The sequence below is a fragment of the Anastrepha obliqua genome, chromosome 1 (genome assembly GCF_027943255.1).
Source record: "Anastrepha obliqua isolate idAnaObli1 chromosome 1, idAnaObli1_1.0, whole genome shotgun sequence".
Classification (NCBI taxonomy): Eukaryota; Metazoa; Arthropoda; class Insecta; order Diptera; family Tephritidae; genus Anastrepha; species Anastrepha obliqua.
In genome coordinates, this window is record NC_072892.1 from 71,694,341 (window position 1) to 71,712,460 (window position 18,120).

Consider the following 18,120-nt stretch of genomic DNA (forward strand, 5'->3'; position numbering starts at 1 on the left):
TTGATGCATAAGAAAAAGTGAACTAAAGTGCAAAGGAAGAAGGTAGAAAAGACGGCGTACTAAAATGAAATAAAAATTTGGAACATATTGAAAATGTGCGAATAATAAATTTTGCATTGATAAAAATATTATTGGCAGACGCTTGGTAAGCAGTGAAGAAAAAAATCACAGTAAAAAACAGTAGGCGAATCACAAGAAATATGGGCACGGCAGGAAGCAAATCAGACGACACACAGAGCGCTGAGCGGCAATCAATTGCAAGCAGCAGCAGCAAGTTGCAACACAGCACAAATGAGGCTGCGAAAAGAAAGCGATCGCGCGCTCCATCGCTCCTCAAAAGTCCATAAAAGGTGCTGTTATGTAGCTAGCAAGGTGTAGGTGACACCAACCACCACAGTGGCCAAAGTAGTGTGGTGTGGCAGATTATGTCGCGTCAAAAGCGTCGTCGTCGTCGCGAGAAATAGATATAGGTGGCAGTCAAAGTGAACGCACACAAGCTATCGGTAAGGCAGTGGCGCAATCAGTTAGGTGCATGCAAACATACATATATATAATTATATACATATTCATATACTATACGTATAGTTATATATATGTAAAGAATTATATATATGTGTATAGTTATATATACATGAAAGATGTATGTAAGCAGAATGATTTTCTACGAGAGCAAGTGGCAGGAGAAGCGGTTTTAGTCAACAATAGCGGCGGCGATCACTTCTGAGCGATCAACGGTGATCGCACCATAGCCAGCTCAAAAAGAAATTGCATTAATAAATTGTCAGCATGCCATTTTGTTGCCATTTTCATTTGTCGCCGCCCATGAATTGTTTGAATTTTATTTTTCTCTTTACTCAAACTCTTTTTCCAGGGGTTGGCCCGCCGCCGCCTGCGATAGGCGATCACTTTGCACTTTTAATGAAATGAAGAAGCTGCAGCAACAGCAGCAGCACTAGTCGCCGCAGCCATGTCTTCACACACAGTCGTCAACGATCAAATGCGCTAAAAATACGTAGGTATTGTTAGCGCGTGGTGCACGTCGTCTGCATACAACAATGCAACGCTAGATCGCGTGCAACATGGGACAGCAGACAAAAGACATATACAGATATATAGAAATGTAAACAGCCGCCACAAGACAGTGAGTGAGTATAAAAGTAAATAGAGGTATGCATATTTGTTGCATGATGCGCGTCTGAGATTAAAGTTCAATTTCAGAAGCAACACCCTTTGTCAGCGCGGACCCCAAAGTTTTCACTCCCCAAAATGCAGCGCACAAACCACTACATACATTTAGCGCAGCTATAAACTATCCGACAATCGCGACATGCGCTGTGCTCGAAACGACATCTATTTTTAGGCGTCTGGCATCACATGAAAAGTAGGCGTACTACTGGGTAGTGTTAGTGGTAGAGTGTATACTACTTAGCTGAGGCTGCTGTACAATTGCAGACTGTGTTGATCAAGCAAAATACCAAGTAGGTTGCATTAGGGAAGGAAGGAGGGTAAGCAGGGGGGAGCAACTGCTACTTGGGTCTTCACCTTTGGTAGATGCCAGCTTGACAATAGGCCCTGGTGACATAGACGCCGCCACAAATGCACATACTTGTACGATATCTATATATACATATGAGGTAAGTGTTGTGTAAAGGGGCGCATGGTTCATATTTTAAATTGTATCCGATTTTGTTAGGTACATTTATTTACACATGCTGCTGAGTTTAGCTGGAGTTGTATTAAGCGAAATTGTTGTTGCTCAGTGCTAAGAAAATACTTTTCATTAATTTTTATTTGACGCAGACAAATATCGGCACGCGTTAGCGCCAGCCGCAATGACCCAGAAACTTGGGGAAAAAAGCAGAGAACTTGCGAAGAACTGAGCGCAAAGAATTTTAATTTTTAATTTAATTTAGTTTAATTTTAATTTTTTTAAATTTATTTTTATTATTACTTTCTCATTGTTAGAATTTTTATTTTTTATTTCCTCTTCCACTTCCTCAGTATTATAATATGTAATTAAATTTTTTTTATCTGTCTCCATTATTTTTTATTTTTTTAGTTTTCATCAATTTGTTCACAGCTTTTTATTTTTTTCATATTTTTTTACTTTTTATTATAACATTTTATTGCATTTTATTTTCTATCGATTTTATGTTTGGTTTGTAAATAAATTTAATTGTTTTGATAATCTTATTTTATTTTACTTTATATAATCTGTATACTTTTTAAATTTAATTAATTTTTTTATTTATAATAATTAATATAATTGGTTTTTTTTTATATTAATATTTATTTATATTTAATTATTTAATTTCTTAATTTTCTTTTTATTTGGTTATAAAAAAAGTGTTAGCGTTTTTCTTTATATTTCATATTTTTATTATTTTTTTTACATAGAATAAATTTTATTTCAATATATATTTGTGCATTTTTATTTAAATTTCTTGACTTACTTCTAATATTTTGTTTGTTTTATTGACAATTGTATTTATAGTTAACTATAAAATACAAAAGGCTTATAGCTATGGCTACTGTGGCCTTAAGCTAATATTTGTTTTTGCGTTTATTTTATGCGGCCGCCGTAGCGGAATGGCTTGGTGCGAGACTACCATTTGGAGTACGTAGGTTCTAATCTCTATGAATGAAACAACAAAATGAAAAATTGTTTCTAATAGCGGCGCTCGGGGCCAGTATTATTTTGGTATTTTTAATCAATTTTATTAGGCTAGTTTTATGCATATTTTTGTGTTTTTGTATGTTTGTGGTTTATATATTTTATATTAATTTTTTATTTTTAATACAAATTTTCTTAATTAAAAGAAAATGTTTATTTAGTTATATATTTTTTTCTATTATTTTATATTTTTAATTTTTATGTATTACTTTTTATATTTATTTTATTTTTCATTGTTTGATTTGTTATTTTATATTTTTATTTATATACATATTTTTTCAATAAACTTAGTTTTCAGTCTATTATCGCATATTTGTGCCATTGCTCAGTTAAAATACATTTTTTGTAGCAAGCATCAATACAGCCCATTTGGGTAAGTCCACTCAGACAAACTGCAAAGACAAAGAAGCAGCAAAGGCAAAGATAAAAGCAATAAAAACGGCGAAAAAACTCAATTCAATTATAGATAACACAAAAAGGAAGGTTCTCAGATAAGAAGCGGAAAAAGAAAACCGGCCGCCGCGGAATTTCACGTGCCACATTAATTTGCCACAGCAATAGCGGTCTGGGGGTCGAAAGACGAGTACCTGGCACCATAAGACAGACGCTCTGCACAGCTTGAGCTTGGGCCTGGGCTTATCCCTAACCGCTACTAAATTAATAAACTGCAAGCGTGCATGCCTACTTTGTTGCCGGGACCGCCGACCGCCGTTTTTGCTTATTGTTGTTGTGCAAATGATAAAGATGACGTTTGCAATGTTGACGACAATGACGCTGAACGCTGACAATCGCTGATGGGCTGATGGTAATGACACCAGCCTGCCTGCCTACTGCACCATCATCCTGATCGGCCAAGCGCACCAAGCGGAATTGTAAATGATGAGTAGTAAGTGTACTATTTGAGGAAGACGAGGCGTAAAAGCAGGAGAGAACAACAACGGTGACGGTCACAGCGATGGCGATGGCTATGATGATGATGACTAGTGACGTTGCACATGCGCGTCGCTGTAATTACACATGGCATAGCAAGCGATCAACATGCCACAAATACGCTGTCATGTGAAGTAGGAAATGATGGTGCGGCAAGAGCAAGGGGAGAAAAGTGTAGTCAGCAAAGAAGGAGGAAGTTAGTAAATCACCCTTACGCAAGAAGTTGCAACTGAGTTCTAGACTGGGAAGGCAAGCAATAAATGCACTCGCACATACGTACGTGTGTGATGTTGACAAAGTTCACTGAGCTGTACCGCTAATGCGCTTACTTTACATACATAAATTTACACATACATATATACAAATGTAGCTCAGCGATGATGTAGCAATAAAGTATGGTTGGTCTACCTAGTTGTGTGCGGGGTTGGCAAGCAAGTGGCAGGAAAAATATTTTTCATTACCACATCACAAGCAACATTTTGGATACGTAGCTTGGAAAAAGAAGAAGAAGCAGTAGAACACTTTGAATACTTGCACGAAAAAATGTGCCGTTGAGGAAACCCAAAGTCAAGTAAGGAAAAAAAAAATATAATAAAAATACGTTAAAAATTGCTGAATTATTGCAAAGCTTGAGTGCTTCGCAAAGGCAAGGGTAACACACAGACAGCATTTTCCGAGTCTAATAACATTCACAAACTTGAGGCTCTGAAAATTAGTAAAAGACGCGCGTGTGGTTGTTACCTCATTTATCTATTTCTTACGAAAAGTAGGTAAAGTACTTTTATTTATTTAGATATATGAAGGCAAGCATGCTTTAAATTCCCATAAAACAAAAACAAAAAATAAATAATATGAAATAATGGGAAAGAATTGTGCAGAGCAAATGCAATCAAAATAGTGAACAATTTTTTATTTAAATTTAGCGGCGCTGAAGCATGAACCAGAATTCTCTTTTCGACCAAGAAACCAATAAAAAATAATAAAAAGAAAACACATTTTTGAATATTAAGATTTATTAAGAAATATATTTTTGTATCTATTCCTTTGCATGCATATGCACAAATATACTTTCGAAGAACACGTGCGCTCAACGCTACTGAATACGAAGATAAGTTAGTTGAACCAACGCTAAAGATACCACCACCGAGCCACAGCGCATTATAAAATTTCCGCTTAGCAAAATAGGGGTGCACTACTTTCGCCGTTGTTACTCTTGTTGTTGCGCAAGTGAAGTTGGAGTATGTTTGTAATGAACAAATGCGCTCTTCTATAGGTGACAACTAAAATTAGGGAGCGATCGCTTAAATAATGAGCAACATGCGTTGTAACGCATGCTACTCTAAAGAGGAGGAGAAACATACAAGTGTATGTATGCATGTGTGTATGTATGTATATGGGTATGAATGAATACTGTAGAAAAATATAATAAACTATCCATGTGACAGCAAACTTTTAGTTTAACTGGCAGTATATGAGGGGAATGGCATGACTCCATATAGCGATTGGCCATGTGTAAGTCTTTCATTCAATTATAGTGAGACGTAATGAATATTTATGTATGTAATAGTGAATGGGATGAGCATTTGAGGTATGAGTGGCGATGTTGCAAAAAAAAAAAATAAGAACTAATGAGACAAGTTTCTAAAACACAACCAGGACCATTTCAGTAAATGTAGACTAATTTGCAGTACCCACTAATTTACTAGATTGAAAGTTGTCACATAAAAACCAAAATGGGGTTAAATAAAAAAACTTTAAATTGCACATGGTTTCATAACATTTTCGACAAATGCAGATTGATCTGCTGTAGTATGGCTAGTTTGCGCTTAGTTCATTAGAGATCTAAGCAAGTACATCAAAAAAAAATTAATTTCACATTTTTCTAATAACCAAATTGATTATTTAAGAATATAATGCAATCGCACAGTGTGTCACTAGTTGGCAACTAGTTGATCAAAGACCAAAAAGCATTTACATTGAATGAAATTTAATTTGTCTTAGTCATACCATATAAGAAAAACAATTAAATTGGTGATCTAGCAGCATAATGCAATCGCACACTTTGTCACTATTTGATAACTAGTTGTGTTTACATTAAATAAAATTTAAATTTTTACATTTTTTAATAATAATAAGAAAAAAATTAATTATTTAACTATACTCGTATAATGAAATCGCACAGTTTGTCACTAGTAGCCTAGTAGTCGACTACAGCCCAAAAGTGGCTTACATTAAATACAGCCCAAAAGTGGCTTACATTAAATATATGAAATTCAAAATTTCAAAGGTTCAATAACAAAATTTCTGAATGTTTATGGATATGAGTAAAAAATTCACGCCAAACAAATGTCTCAAATGTATTAAAAATTGTATAATTTCTGATAGTTTTTTTCTAATTTTTTAATTTTAATTTATATAACGTGCGCTACTTCGCATTTACATTCCACAGAAAATTTATCCATACACAAATTTCTCATGGATACTGATATGTTGCAACAAATATGCACGCTTGCAAAGAGGCAAACAAGTTTCGAATAAAAACGCGACTCGTTGACTAAATTAAATCACCAAATTGTAGGGGTTGAATGGGCAAATACATAAATGTACCACAACACGCGCCAGCAAAACTGGCAGTGGCACGACGCAAAGCAAGAACAATACATATGCGCATAAATAGTGTTCGTTTGAATGGCACAAATTCCAGTTGGAAAAGCAGAACGAAAAGTGCTGATCGCAGCAGAAATAACAAGCAGCAAATTTACATTATCAAGCCATATAGGGGGTCAACAAAATCGATTGATAGCGAGAGAGAAAGAGCGCGAGCGCATGTCCGGGGCGGATAATTACGACGCGGGCGCCTAGGGAGTTCACGATAGCGAAGGCCACAACGCCTAATGGTGTGTGACAGCCGCTACGCCACTGACTCTGCCGCTAGTGCCGGTGGTAGAGATGATGGAAAAAAGCGCATAGGTTTGGATAATGGGTGTTTATGATAGTGGTGGTGATGGTGGTTGATACAATGCCTAAAGTGATTGCACACACACCAGTGAAAGAGGATAATACACTTACAAAGTCACAAACATGAAGTATAGTTTGTCCGTTAACGTAAAGCGCACGCGCAGCCGTTCATTGTTGTCGACGACGGCGACGCCACAGACTGCGCGGAGTGACTATGCGTAGCGGTGACTCGGTTTTAGCGCATTTTAATAGCTAACAGCTGTTAAGCGTAAAAAGCGGCAATCGAAATATTTACTTTGCGTAAAGTGGTGAAGTGTGTAGTGGTGGTGTGGATTGTTGAGTGAGGTGCCGCAACCAAAGCGACCAAGTCTGCCAGCCACCCCTCGTCTAGCGAGCGCTTGGATATATGCACGTATGCATGGATGTGTGTGTATGGATTGCACCCCAACTAAGTTATAAATATGCACATGTGTGTGCGTTCTTAAAGCAATTTCTTCTGTATTTATTCTGCATTTTTAATATCCATTTGTTTATGTATATGACTTTTTGCTGTAGTTTTTGTAACGTATATTTTGCTACAAGGACAAGCACGCTTTGTTGGTGAACAAATTATAAACAGAGACAAATTAAAAAAATTTATGATACTACGGAAGAGAGTGATAAAGGGTGCTTCGTTTTTATTTTTTAGTTCAAAAGTAAGGAATTCGGAGACTGTTTTAAAAATAAATTAAAATAACACTCTCTTAAATGTTTTTCAACCCGATTCTCCGGAGTAAATTTCCCATTTACAAAAAGGCAAACATATTTTTGTTATTTATAAACCATATTTTATGAATCAGCAGCAAAAGCAAATCAAAAAGAAAACAAAAAACTATCGGCACAGAGCGAAAATGTGCCACTTGGCAAGCGATTCGATGATGGCGGTAACATTAGCGAGGCCGGCTAGCTTGGCTTAGCGCATATACATATGTTGCATGCAACATATGATGCGCCACACAGAACAGTAGAAATAAATAACAAAAATGCAACTCAAAGAAAAGCACTTCCCGCTTCGACAGCGAGCCAAAGGCGAAGACGAAAATGTTTTTGTTGTTGTAAATGTATCTATACATACGGATTTTATTTAAAAATAACTCGCAAATGTTGTGAGGCTTTAATTTGAGTGTAAGTGTGTGTTTTATTTTTATTTTTTTACTATTCCGTTTTGTGGCATGTACATGCTTTACGAAATGGGCGATAAAGCACCGCACACAAAATTAGCAGAAGTGTCAGTTTTTAACAAACTTCTAATGCTGATTGTTATGTTGCTTCTGGTGGTGGCGGGCGGTGGTAACTTTAAACTCTTTGCTGGCGTTTGTGGACGAAATTTATTTTTAAATTTTTTGCGAATTTTTTTGTGAATTTCGGAGAGAGCCCAAAAAAGAGCTGATAAATCACAGAAAATAAAAAAGACCGCGAAAGCAGATATTTACCATGCTTTGATGTGATTACGAAATGTACATAAGTGAATTACTTGGTACGAAAGTTGAGAGCTAACAAAACTTGGCTGGAGATATTTCAAACAATGCACTGTCAGAGGCGAAATGAGTTTCAAAATTTCTCGAAAATAATTTGTTTGTAGAGTAGGTACAAATAAAGTTTTTGAAATTTTCAAATTAGCCCTTAAAAGCTTTATGGGTTTCAAATAAATTATTTCGAAAATAATCAGTAAATAATAAGGAATGAAGCTAGTTGCACCGCATATCAACTACTTTACTCAAATATCAGCTAAATTATGCACTTGCATAGCACGAAATCCGCTCAATATTGCATATTTTGAAATCTATTTCGAAAACGTGCTTCTCACGTACTTTTGTACATATTTTGGAAATATTTGAGTTACTCAGTGTCTAAAAATACTTAAAACTGTAAAAACGTTTCGAAAAAATTCGAAGACACACTTCTCAAGCACTTTTTTTCAAACTTTGAAAAAAACTTAATACTCAATAATGCTCAAACACGTAAGTGAAGCTCAAAATTTTCCGAGAGGCTCTTTTGTGCATACTTCATAAAATCTAATAGACTTTAACAATCAATATTGTTAGGTTCAAGTTATAACTTTATTTGATTTATATAAAATGATGCTTTTACTTACCGGCCATGCAAAATTGAAGGCAAATTGTATTGGATTCGTGAAACCTTTGCTTTTGAATTTTTGCGTGTTCGTTAGATTTACCGAATTTTCACCCAGTATCGGCGTCACAACATCACCATACGTACACTGTGATGTCGTATCGATTTTCGCCTGATAATGTTTGAGACAAACGCGAAACCGTGTCTTACATGTACCGATACATTTGCCCGTTTGCGGATCGGAGAAGCCACTACAACAATTGCCTTCGCTATCGCGTCCGTAATCATTGTTGAAATAACGTAAGCGTAATTCAAATAAACCGGAACTGTGGACCTGACGAAGAAGAAGTAAAAATGTTTAAAAATTACTAATAGAAATTTGTAAGAAAAATAAAAGTTTTCAATATAAAATATAATAAAAATGTCTACTAGTTACATACCGACCGAAAGTTAACCTTAGATACTATATTTAATCCACTCTGAAAAAGTATTCTCGAAATAGTTTACATTGCGAGAACGAACATAGATACATACATACACACGGGTACACACATACCTGCATGATAACCCACCAAACGTTTGCACTAGTCTTGAAATGCTTTTTTCTTTAAATCGTTTCTATGTGCCGCCAACTAATCGAATTATAAAGCAATTCATTTAACTTTACACGCAATTCTTTTTATTAAATTTTTTATTCTTTGCTACTTCTGCCAGCCTTCCAACAATTCCACTTAAACGATGTTGCATTCCTGCATATCTCTCTCTCATTCTTTTTGTGGTAGAAAAAAATGCCAGCTACCGATTTAACATGACAATAAATCTTTCAACATGGTATTTAAGCAAAATACTACAAAATCGCAGCCAAGCGGACGGCAGCGGCAGTTACGACAATTGCTGAGAAACGAATACAATACGAAAAGCTCAAGTTGAAGAATTCTTTGCAGGCCTAAGAGGTTGAAAAGCCCAGCGAGAAGAAATAAAAGCGAAGGTGATACAAATAAAGAAATTTGCCAATTGTCTGCGACTTCGCAGTCGAACAGTGGCGGGCGGCTGCGCGATCAACAGTCGCATATTGCTGCGACCAAACGCCTCGGCCGCCTGCTCACTGCCAGAACTGTAAATCACTTACTTATGAGAGCTTGGTTGTTATTGTTGCACACTTTTGGCTGCCAATGTTGCTGGTGTTGGTGATTAAGTTGCTGAATTTCATATGTATGGTTGTGTGCAAATTGACAGCAAGAGGACCAAAATGCGCATTCAATTGCCTACAGCTTCGAGCCTTAGCAAAAGTGAATTGAAGCAGCAGGATGTGGAGGACAAACTCTGATTCTGTAACCATTGATTATTTTATAATTTCGTTCCATTTGTGATAAACGGTTCACTAGACAGGGCTAATTTACTGGGGCGGCAGCCCTTGGTCGGAGAACCCCAAGCCGTTCCGGTAACGTAGAGTGTCGTTCCATTTGTGATTCTACTTGCTTTCTGTTGATAATTCAAGAAACGTTTAAATTTTTGTTTTCTTTTTATCATAATTCCTTTGTTATTAAGTTTTAATTCTTTTATTTTTTAATTGTTCATTTACCTTTTTTCACGTATTTATCATTACAGAGTTTGGTTTTCGTTTATTTGTAAATTTTAATTTTTTAACATTGTTAACATTTATAATTTAATATTTTCTTAATTTTTTCTATGCATATTTTTTACATTTTTTGTTTATTTTTTTTTCATATTTTTAAAATTTAAAAAATGAGTACTGACCCAAATCAAACAGAAATTTCCCCCATTTCTTATTATGAGACATATGTAAAACATACAAACAAAGCCCATTTCACTGATATGTGTAGATTTGCTTCACCACAAGCCGATCTTTTTTCCACGCAAAAAAAAAAAAAAACAAAAAAAAAAAACAAAAAAAAAAAAACAAAAAAAAAAAACATATGCAAATTTGTCATAAAGACAACAAAGCGTCTAATTAGCATAATTTGATTTGTGGCTTTAAAGAGGCAGATTTTTAGATTAACTTTAGCAGCTGGGTGATAAAACTGTCAGCATTTATTAGCGAAATTGGAAGAAGTGAGCAAAGTCAAGCAATCAACAAACAAGCGCCTCCACTTTGTTTTGTTGTGGCGTTAATTAAAAATTGATTAAACGAAAGGGTAAAAATATAAACAAAAATCTTTAAAGATGAAAACTATACTGAGTTTACAACAAAAAATAAAAGATCAGAAGAAATCGGAGAGTTGCATGCAAATTAGGGTAACAAAATTTTAAAGCAAGTTCGATCGATTTGTGATCTTTAACAAGATTGAATAAAAGCAAATTGATTTTAGTATGTATGATTAACGAGCAATAATTAGTCGAATTTGTAAATCAGGTTAAGCGGATGCTTTGGAATATACTCGTAAAAAATACAAAGTCAGTGAAAGAATGAAAATACCGGTGACAAATTATGGCAATTCCTCCTATAGCGGGCAAATGATGGATAGAAATTAACTAATGACAAAGAAAGCTTCAAATGTTAATGCTAATACATACGCACACTAGTTGCCGAGATTCAATACATAGACATAAAACCAAAGAGGAGGTACGCTGGCGACAAACCAAATATGGAGTAAATTTTTTTGGCATTTTTGGAAGACAAGAAAAAAAAGACTTAAAACAAATTAAAAGAAAAAAGAGAAAAAACATGTAAATTAAAAAGATAACTTAAAGAATAGAAATAAGAAATCCAACGCTAAAAAAGGCAAATACATATGGAATAACTTTTATAAAAAATTAAAAAAAATTTACTAATTAAAAAAAAAAAAATAACTTGAAATTAATAAATGAATTTATGAAAAAATAAGTAGATAAAGTTTAACTTAAACAAAATTAATTAGAATAAAAATGTATACAATTAAATACACAAAGTCCTCACTCGATCAGGAGTTTTAGTTAAACTTTTTATTCATAAAATTATGAACTAAAAAATTAATTAGTTTAAAGAAAATTAGTGAACAAAAAATGACAATTAGGAACAAAAAAAAACATTAAAAAAAACCAATTAATAAATAAAATGAGGAATATATACAAAAATGTAATAGAAAATCAAATAAAACATTACTAAGAGTTTAACAAAAAAAAAGATGAATACGAAAAAATTCGAAAAACCTTTTTGTTTAAATCGTATTTCCAAATAAGCATCTGCATGTTAATCGAACAATTGAGTGAGAAAATTAACACAAAAATTTTAAACGTATTTACCAAGTCCAAAGAATGCCAAAAAGTTGACCAAAAAGGGAACGAAAAAATTTGAAATGTTAAAAAAAATTATATAAAGAGCGAAATAATGAAGAAATTAAGTAAAACCGAAAAATATATTTTTTAATTTTTCACCCATAAAAACTAACCGACAAGCAATCAACGCTTCATTAAATGCACAACCAAAAATGGAGGCAGTCTCTACAGTAACAGTGACAACAACATATACAACACTGCAAAAAAAAATGGAGCGAACAAGTGTCCAGCACAACAGCAACACACTCGCAAATACGCACAGAGGCTTCCTCAAGCTGAACGCCCCAACATACAGCTGGAGTGCTCGACGGGCTACCGGCTGCTGCTGGCTGCCCAAAAATAGACGCACACAGGCACTTACATACATACATACATACATGCCTACACTGCAATGCTCTGATTTATAACTGTCCGGCAATTAACATTTACAACAAGTTTAAGCTCGTTAAAATGACAATTTAATTGTTAACAAGGCGACGTCATAACAAAATGGGAAAATCAAAAAAAAAAATAGAAAAAGGAAAAAGATAAAAATGTAAAATAAATAGCTAGAAACATACAAATATAAAGCAGAACAAGGAATACGTATTCCATATATGGACGGAAACAAACGAAAAGGGAGCAAAATTGGCTACGCGCATAGTTTTGTATGCCACTGTAGGAAGTCAAGAAAGCAAGCTCGGCTATTTTGTGCTTTCCTGCTTCGCCAGCTAACCAGCTAATAGCTAAATAATGTCCACTAGATTTTTTGTTGTTCTTGTTGCTACTGGTGCTATCCAGCAGCGCATCATTCATATTGTAAGTGTTGCTGTTTAATTACTTAATTACTCGCTTAAACTGATACCACTAGCGTTGATAATTTGCCTGGGAGAATATGGCGAAGCCGGCCAACAACGCAGCAAATGCTTGAGGAAATCATGAGAGTTTAAAGATTGAGATAGGCAGTGAGGTGAATGGGCGAAAAGAAGAGAGAAAAAACTTAACGTAAAGAAAAACATATGAGAATACTGAAAGCAAAAGTCTAATTATTTGTAGAGTATAAAAATAAAAAGATGAATTTTTTGGCTGCAATTAAAGAAGAGCGCATATTATTCAATGAAAGTTTCGAAACAACAAAGTTTATGGATGGTAATTTAAGAAAAGCCCTCTTTATAAGCTAATAAAGTGCGCATACTTAGGATCGGCTTTGAAACACCAAGAGCAGGCTAGTTAACAAAAAATTAATTTAATTTCGATGTGCGCAATTAAGGAGCGTGCAACATTGAATTTGCGGCAGTTATGATTCGAAGCGCAGCAAGCGAAGAAAAAACGGTTAAATAGCGTACGCACTTTAAACGCCTATTAAGAAATAAAGCGGTTTAAGTTGGCGCTTGGGGTTAGAAAAAAAACACACACGCGCACGCAAGCAAAAGAAAATAATGAAGACGACCAAGTCAATGCTAAGCACAAGTTGGGCACAAACGACGAAGAAGCGGCACATAGTGTAATAAACAAGTTAGACGCATCAATATCTACACCCGACAAGAGGCGGTCAATAAAAGAAGAAGCGTGGAAACAGAATTCAGACTGGCGGCCAATAATTTCGGCTTAAACTGGAACGAAATTTAAGAAAAAACTAATAGAAATGAAAATAAAAAACGTTTGTATTTGTACACTACCAAGTCTATTTGTAAAGCTATCACTGGGAGAAATCTGAAAAAGTTTATGCACACACACGCCCAGCACACAACAACAAACGAGTCGGGCTAATGACCAAAACCAAGCCAAACTTTAAATAAAACATTATTAGAAGAAAAAAACTTAAACTCAAGTCACCAAACAGCAAGAAAAAGGAAATTGACGCTTAAAACGTCACACCAAAACCGTAAAAATATACGAAAAATATAAAACAATGTTAAAATTATTGGCACTTTTTATTGGCAGAGGCCGGAAAAAGCCGAACTAAAAAAAAACAAAAGCACAAATAATCACAAAAGAGAAAAAACATGAATCATGCTTTTTCTATGACGAAGACAACGACGACGATCAACTAAAAACTGCCACTAAAGAGAACGATTTGGCGCTGAAGAATACAACAGGCAGCCAAATCCCAGCTTCGGCCATGCAATAGCCAAAGGCGAGACTTAGACTTAGCCAGACCGAAGACAGGCCTCAAAATCTACACCTAAACGTAAAGCTGAAACACTAAGCAAAATAACAACAAAACCTAAAAAACCCAATACCAAGCAATTTCACAAGTAGGCACATGATGGGTACACACGATCTAAACTACAGCACAAGCACTATTTAAGAAGACGCCTAAAAAAAGGAAAATAAAATATACAAACTGAAAAGATAATGTAAAAAAAACCCAACTGATCAGCACTAAAAGCAGAAAAGCAGCAGTAGAAATATGTAGGTAAGCCTGACTAAAGTCGAAATACAAGACAACAAAAAAGCGGTGGCAGCAGAAAAAAGAACGCCCGACGGCCAAAGCATGCAACTAGCAACCCAAACGACAATCATATTCAAGCCCAAGCGGGTGCGTTGCCGATCATGCCAAGTATGTGGAGACGGCCAAGAGAAGCACCATACAACACAGCAGCTAACAGCAACCAGCCAGCAAGCAAGCAAAGATCAAGAGGAAGGCAAAACCAAATACCGACGCAAGAGAAGTGGGGACGATGGCAGGCAGGCAGGCGCAAGTTGAGGATAAACCGAGCAGTGAGGCGAGCGGTGCTCGAAGCGAAAAACACCGCACCAACTAGCCAAGCTAAGCAGTCAACGAGCCAACCAACTGAACGCCCGAACGGCCGACCGACCAACACCAGCCAAACGACCAATCATTCCAACGTCTAGCAGCTAACCTAACTACACACAAACAAACGTGCATAAAAACCGAAGCGAACAACAAAAGCAAACAAAGGCAAAAATAAAATTGAAAAAGTGAGATGAAAAAAATCAAAAAACAACAAAAGACAACAAAGCAAAGTGCAGGCAGAAAACATTTTTTCAAGTAAAACCGAATTGTTTCCCACGGCATACGATTTGCCGGTCAACATTGATGGTTTAAAAGCGATGCGGCGGTCGACGGAGACGCCATCGCCGTCGCTGCCAACAGCCCGAGCTTATGACGATGGTGATATATAGCGAAAAATGAGCAAAAAAGCAAAAGCCAAAGCAGCGAAGAGCCAGCATGGAAGAATAACAAGTTTTTTGGTGAAGTAAACGACGAAGAATCGAGGCGAGTTAGGTGACGAAGCTGAAACCGGAGATTGAGGTGGTGTGGTGTGGTGGTAATGCATAAAAAAAGCCCAAGAGTTAAAGAAACAAACGACAAACGAAAATACGCCAGAGAAACGCAAAAATATGAGCTTGACGCTGGATCAGCAGTGAACACAGTGCTGGTGAGAGTGTGCGAGCACGAAGAGCAGCTGAGAGAAATATTTCTGAAGGCAATGAGGTAATGATGAGGCAGCTTGCAAAACCAGTTTTTAGCGAATGTCAGCTTGCAACGGCGCTTTTCTTAACGCCCAAAGCTATGAAAGCAGTTAGCTGAGAGAGTTAAAGCATTGAACAGCTGTGCTGCTGTGTGAACTGCTTGCCGGACGAAAGATCAATCGATCGTGCTCGTGGTTGGTGGTGGTGTTGTGATGTGGTGTCAGCGATCGAAGATCAGTGGACTGTAGAATTGTGAAAATATTGCAGCTGCTATTACTGCTACGTAATATTGTTGCAAGTGCGACCTGTGCAACATGCGAACCAAGAGTAGCAGGCGAGCGCCCGAGAGCGCCAATGAGCGAATGAGTAGCGAAGTAATTGTAGCATTTATGGCAAACTGGATTTGAGCGCACAATTCATAACTACTTGGTTAGATGGCAGACAGCGATACTTGCAAAGCATTCAAGAAAAAACGAAGCAGATGAATATTGTATGGAAGGAACAACAACAAACATGCTGTTACTGCATGTGAAATTGTGAATTGCATGGGTCGATTGATCTTTTGCTATGCACTCATATTGCAAACCAGCCAACCACCAGCCATCAATGCAGTGCTGCTGCGTGCTTTTGCTTTTGCTTATTCTTCTTCTTCATCTTATGTTTCTATGCTATTTCCATTATTGTTGCTTGAGAATATTAAATTAAAAATGCTATATTAACAATACGACAAGCACCACTAAGAAGTTAACTTCGACGCTAAGTTTAGCTGAGCAAGTCGGTTGATGTTGATCATCGCTAGTCAACTGTCTGAACATCGTTGATATTGAGGGAAGAGAGATGATAATGGTGATCATCGCGATTATCAACAACAACCACAAGAACGTGTTCAGCAAAACTTTGTCTATGTAGCAGTCAAATAATCATCAATACCAATAAAAAAAGACGAAGTTGGAAGTTGAACATCATAAATGTACTGGAAAACAATAAAAAAAGGAAATGCAATTGCTAAAACAACCAAAACAACAGCAGCTTGTACGAATGTGAGAGCCAACATTATTGTACATTTATAGAGAACCTTAAAGCAACAGAAGAAAGGTTGCTGTTAAGTTGCCAGGGCGACCGACCGCCAGCGATATATGGCGAGTATCATTCGGATAAGTTTAATATTGACGAAAAACAACTGCTGATATTCAATGTCGGTTGGAGCACTGGTTGTTGTGTGACTTCTTCAGTTACAAATTTACCAAAGCGATTCATTTTCTCCTTTTTAGTTAAATGTTTAGTGATTAGTAGAATTTAAATGAATAAATTCTCACAAAACAAAAAAACAAATGCCAAAAATTATTTGAATTTCATTCGCCGTATTTTTATATAACCTTCCCCATCTATTTTTAAGTCCCAATTGATTTTTATCAATATTTTTGGTCGCCGTATTTTTAGCTGCATTTATATATGTAGCTATTAATTCTCTCAGTTTCTTGTTTTCCTTTGTTAAATTTTGTTTTTCTATTAATTTTATTTACTTTTCCTATTTTTAAACTTTTCCTAACTTTTTCCACCAGTTTTTATACTTTCCTCCTTATCTGTTGTATTATTTTCTTTGATTATTTCAATACCTACTTTGTTGTTGGCAAAGTTTTTATTTGCTTTTACGATTTTTCTTTTCTTTATATTAATTTCTTTAAAACGGATTTTTTATAATTTTTATTTTTAATTTATTATTTATTATTATTTTATTATTATTTATTTATTATTATCATTGACCTTAAGAATAGTTTACATGAAAGGATCAAGGAACAGTAAAATTAAAATTAAAATTACAGATAGTAGTAAAGAAGTATACGTTGGAGAAAAGTATTAAAAAAGGAAAGTAAGGTAAAAATAATAGTAGCAGGAGTAGGGATTAATTGGAAGAGATTTAAATAATGTGGAACCATTTGATTCCATTCAACAATTTTCGGCAAGGTAGCGAAGCAATTTATTTTTGAAACATGAGTTTTCTTTTATACGTTTAATTTTGTAAGGTAAGGCATTTCAAAGACGGACAGAGAACACAAAGTGTTGACGTTCAGTCACCAAACAACTGTATTTCATCGGGACTAAGTTTAACGAACGGCAGGACTTTGAAAACATAAGTCGATCTTTGAGGTATCTGGGTTCCTGAGTGTGTATGATCTTCTGTAGTAAAACCAAAAATGTAAACCTAAGCAAGTCGTAAAAGGACACGGAAGCAATTTTTTTAGCAAGAACAGAAATATGGTCATAACGTTTTTTACAGTACACGTATCTTGCAATGTTGTTATACAAAACATTAAGCTTACTTTGCCTATGACAGTAAAGATGTGGTTGCTCCATGTCAAAGTTCTATTAACTGTAACCCCTAAATTTTTAACATTGTCCTCATATTTAAGAATTAATCCGTTGTCAGAACCCCACTTGCTTGTGAGGCTCAAGCCAGAATTCATATTACTTATGCAAATATCAATACAGCTAATGGGACAACTAACATATAATTGAACGTCATCAGTATATACATGGACATCACTATATTTAATCACACTGAACAAATCGTTAATGTACAAGACAAATAAAAGATGGCCCAGGATAGAGCCTTGAGGCACACCTCTGGTTACAGGTAGAAAGTTTGATATGGTATTATCACCACATACTGCTTGTAGTCGGTCACAAAGATACGTTTCTATAAGAGTCAAAGCCGACGATGAAAAGCTAAATAAGTTTTTAAGCTTCAA

The 18,120-nt window shown here is 35.6% G+C and overlaps 1 protein-coding gene across 1 annotated transcript in view; it reads right to left on the reverse strand.

Annotated features, from left to right (window-relative positions):
* LOC129246884 (neurogenic locus protein delta) overlaps positions 1-18,120 on the reverse strand; it is an 81,813-nt gene that overhangs the window by 51,732 nt on the left and 11,961 nt on the right. Inside the window, exon 2 of the mRNA XM_054885599.1 lies at positions 8,697-9,008. Coding sequence (XP_054741574.1) covers positions 8,697-9,008 — 312 coding nt within the window. The remainder of the gene's footprint in view (positions 1-8,696; positions 9,009-18,120) is intronic.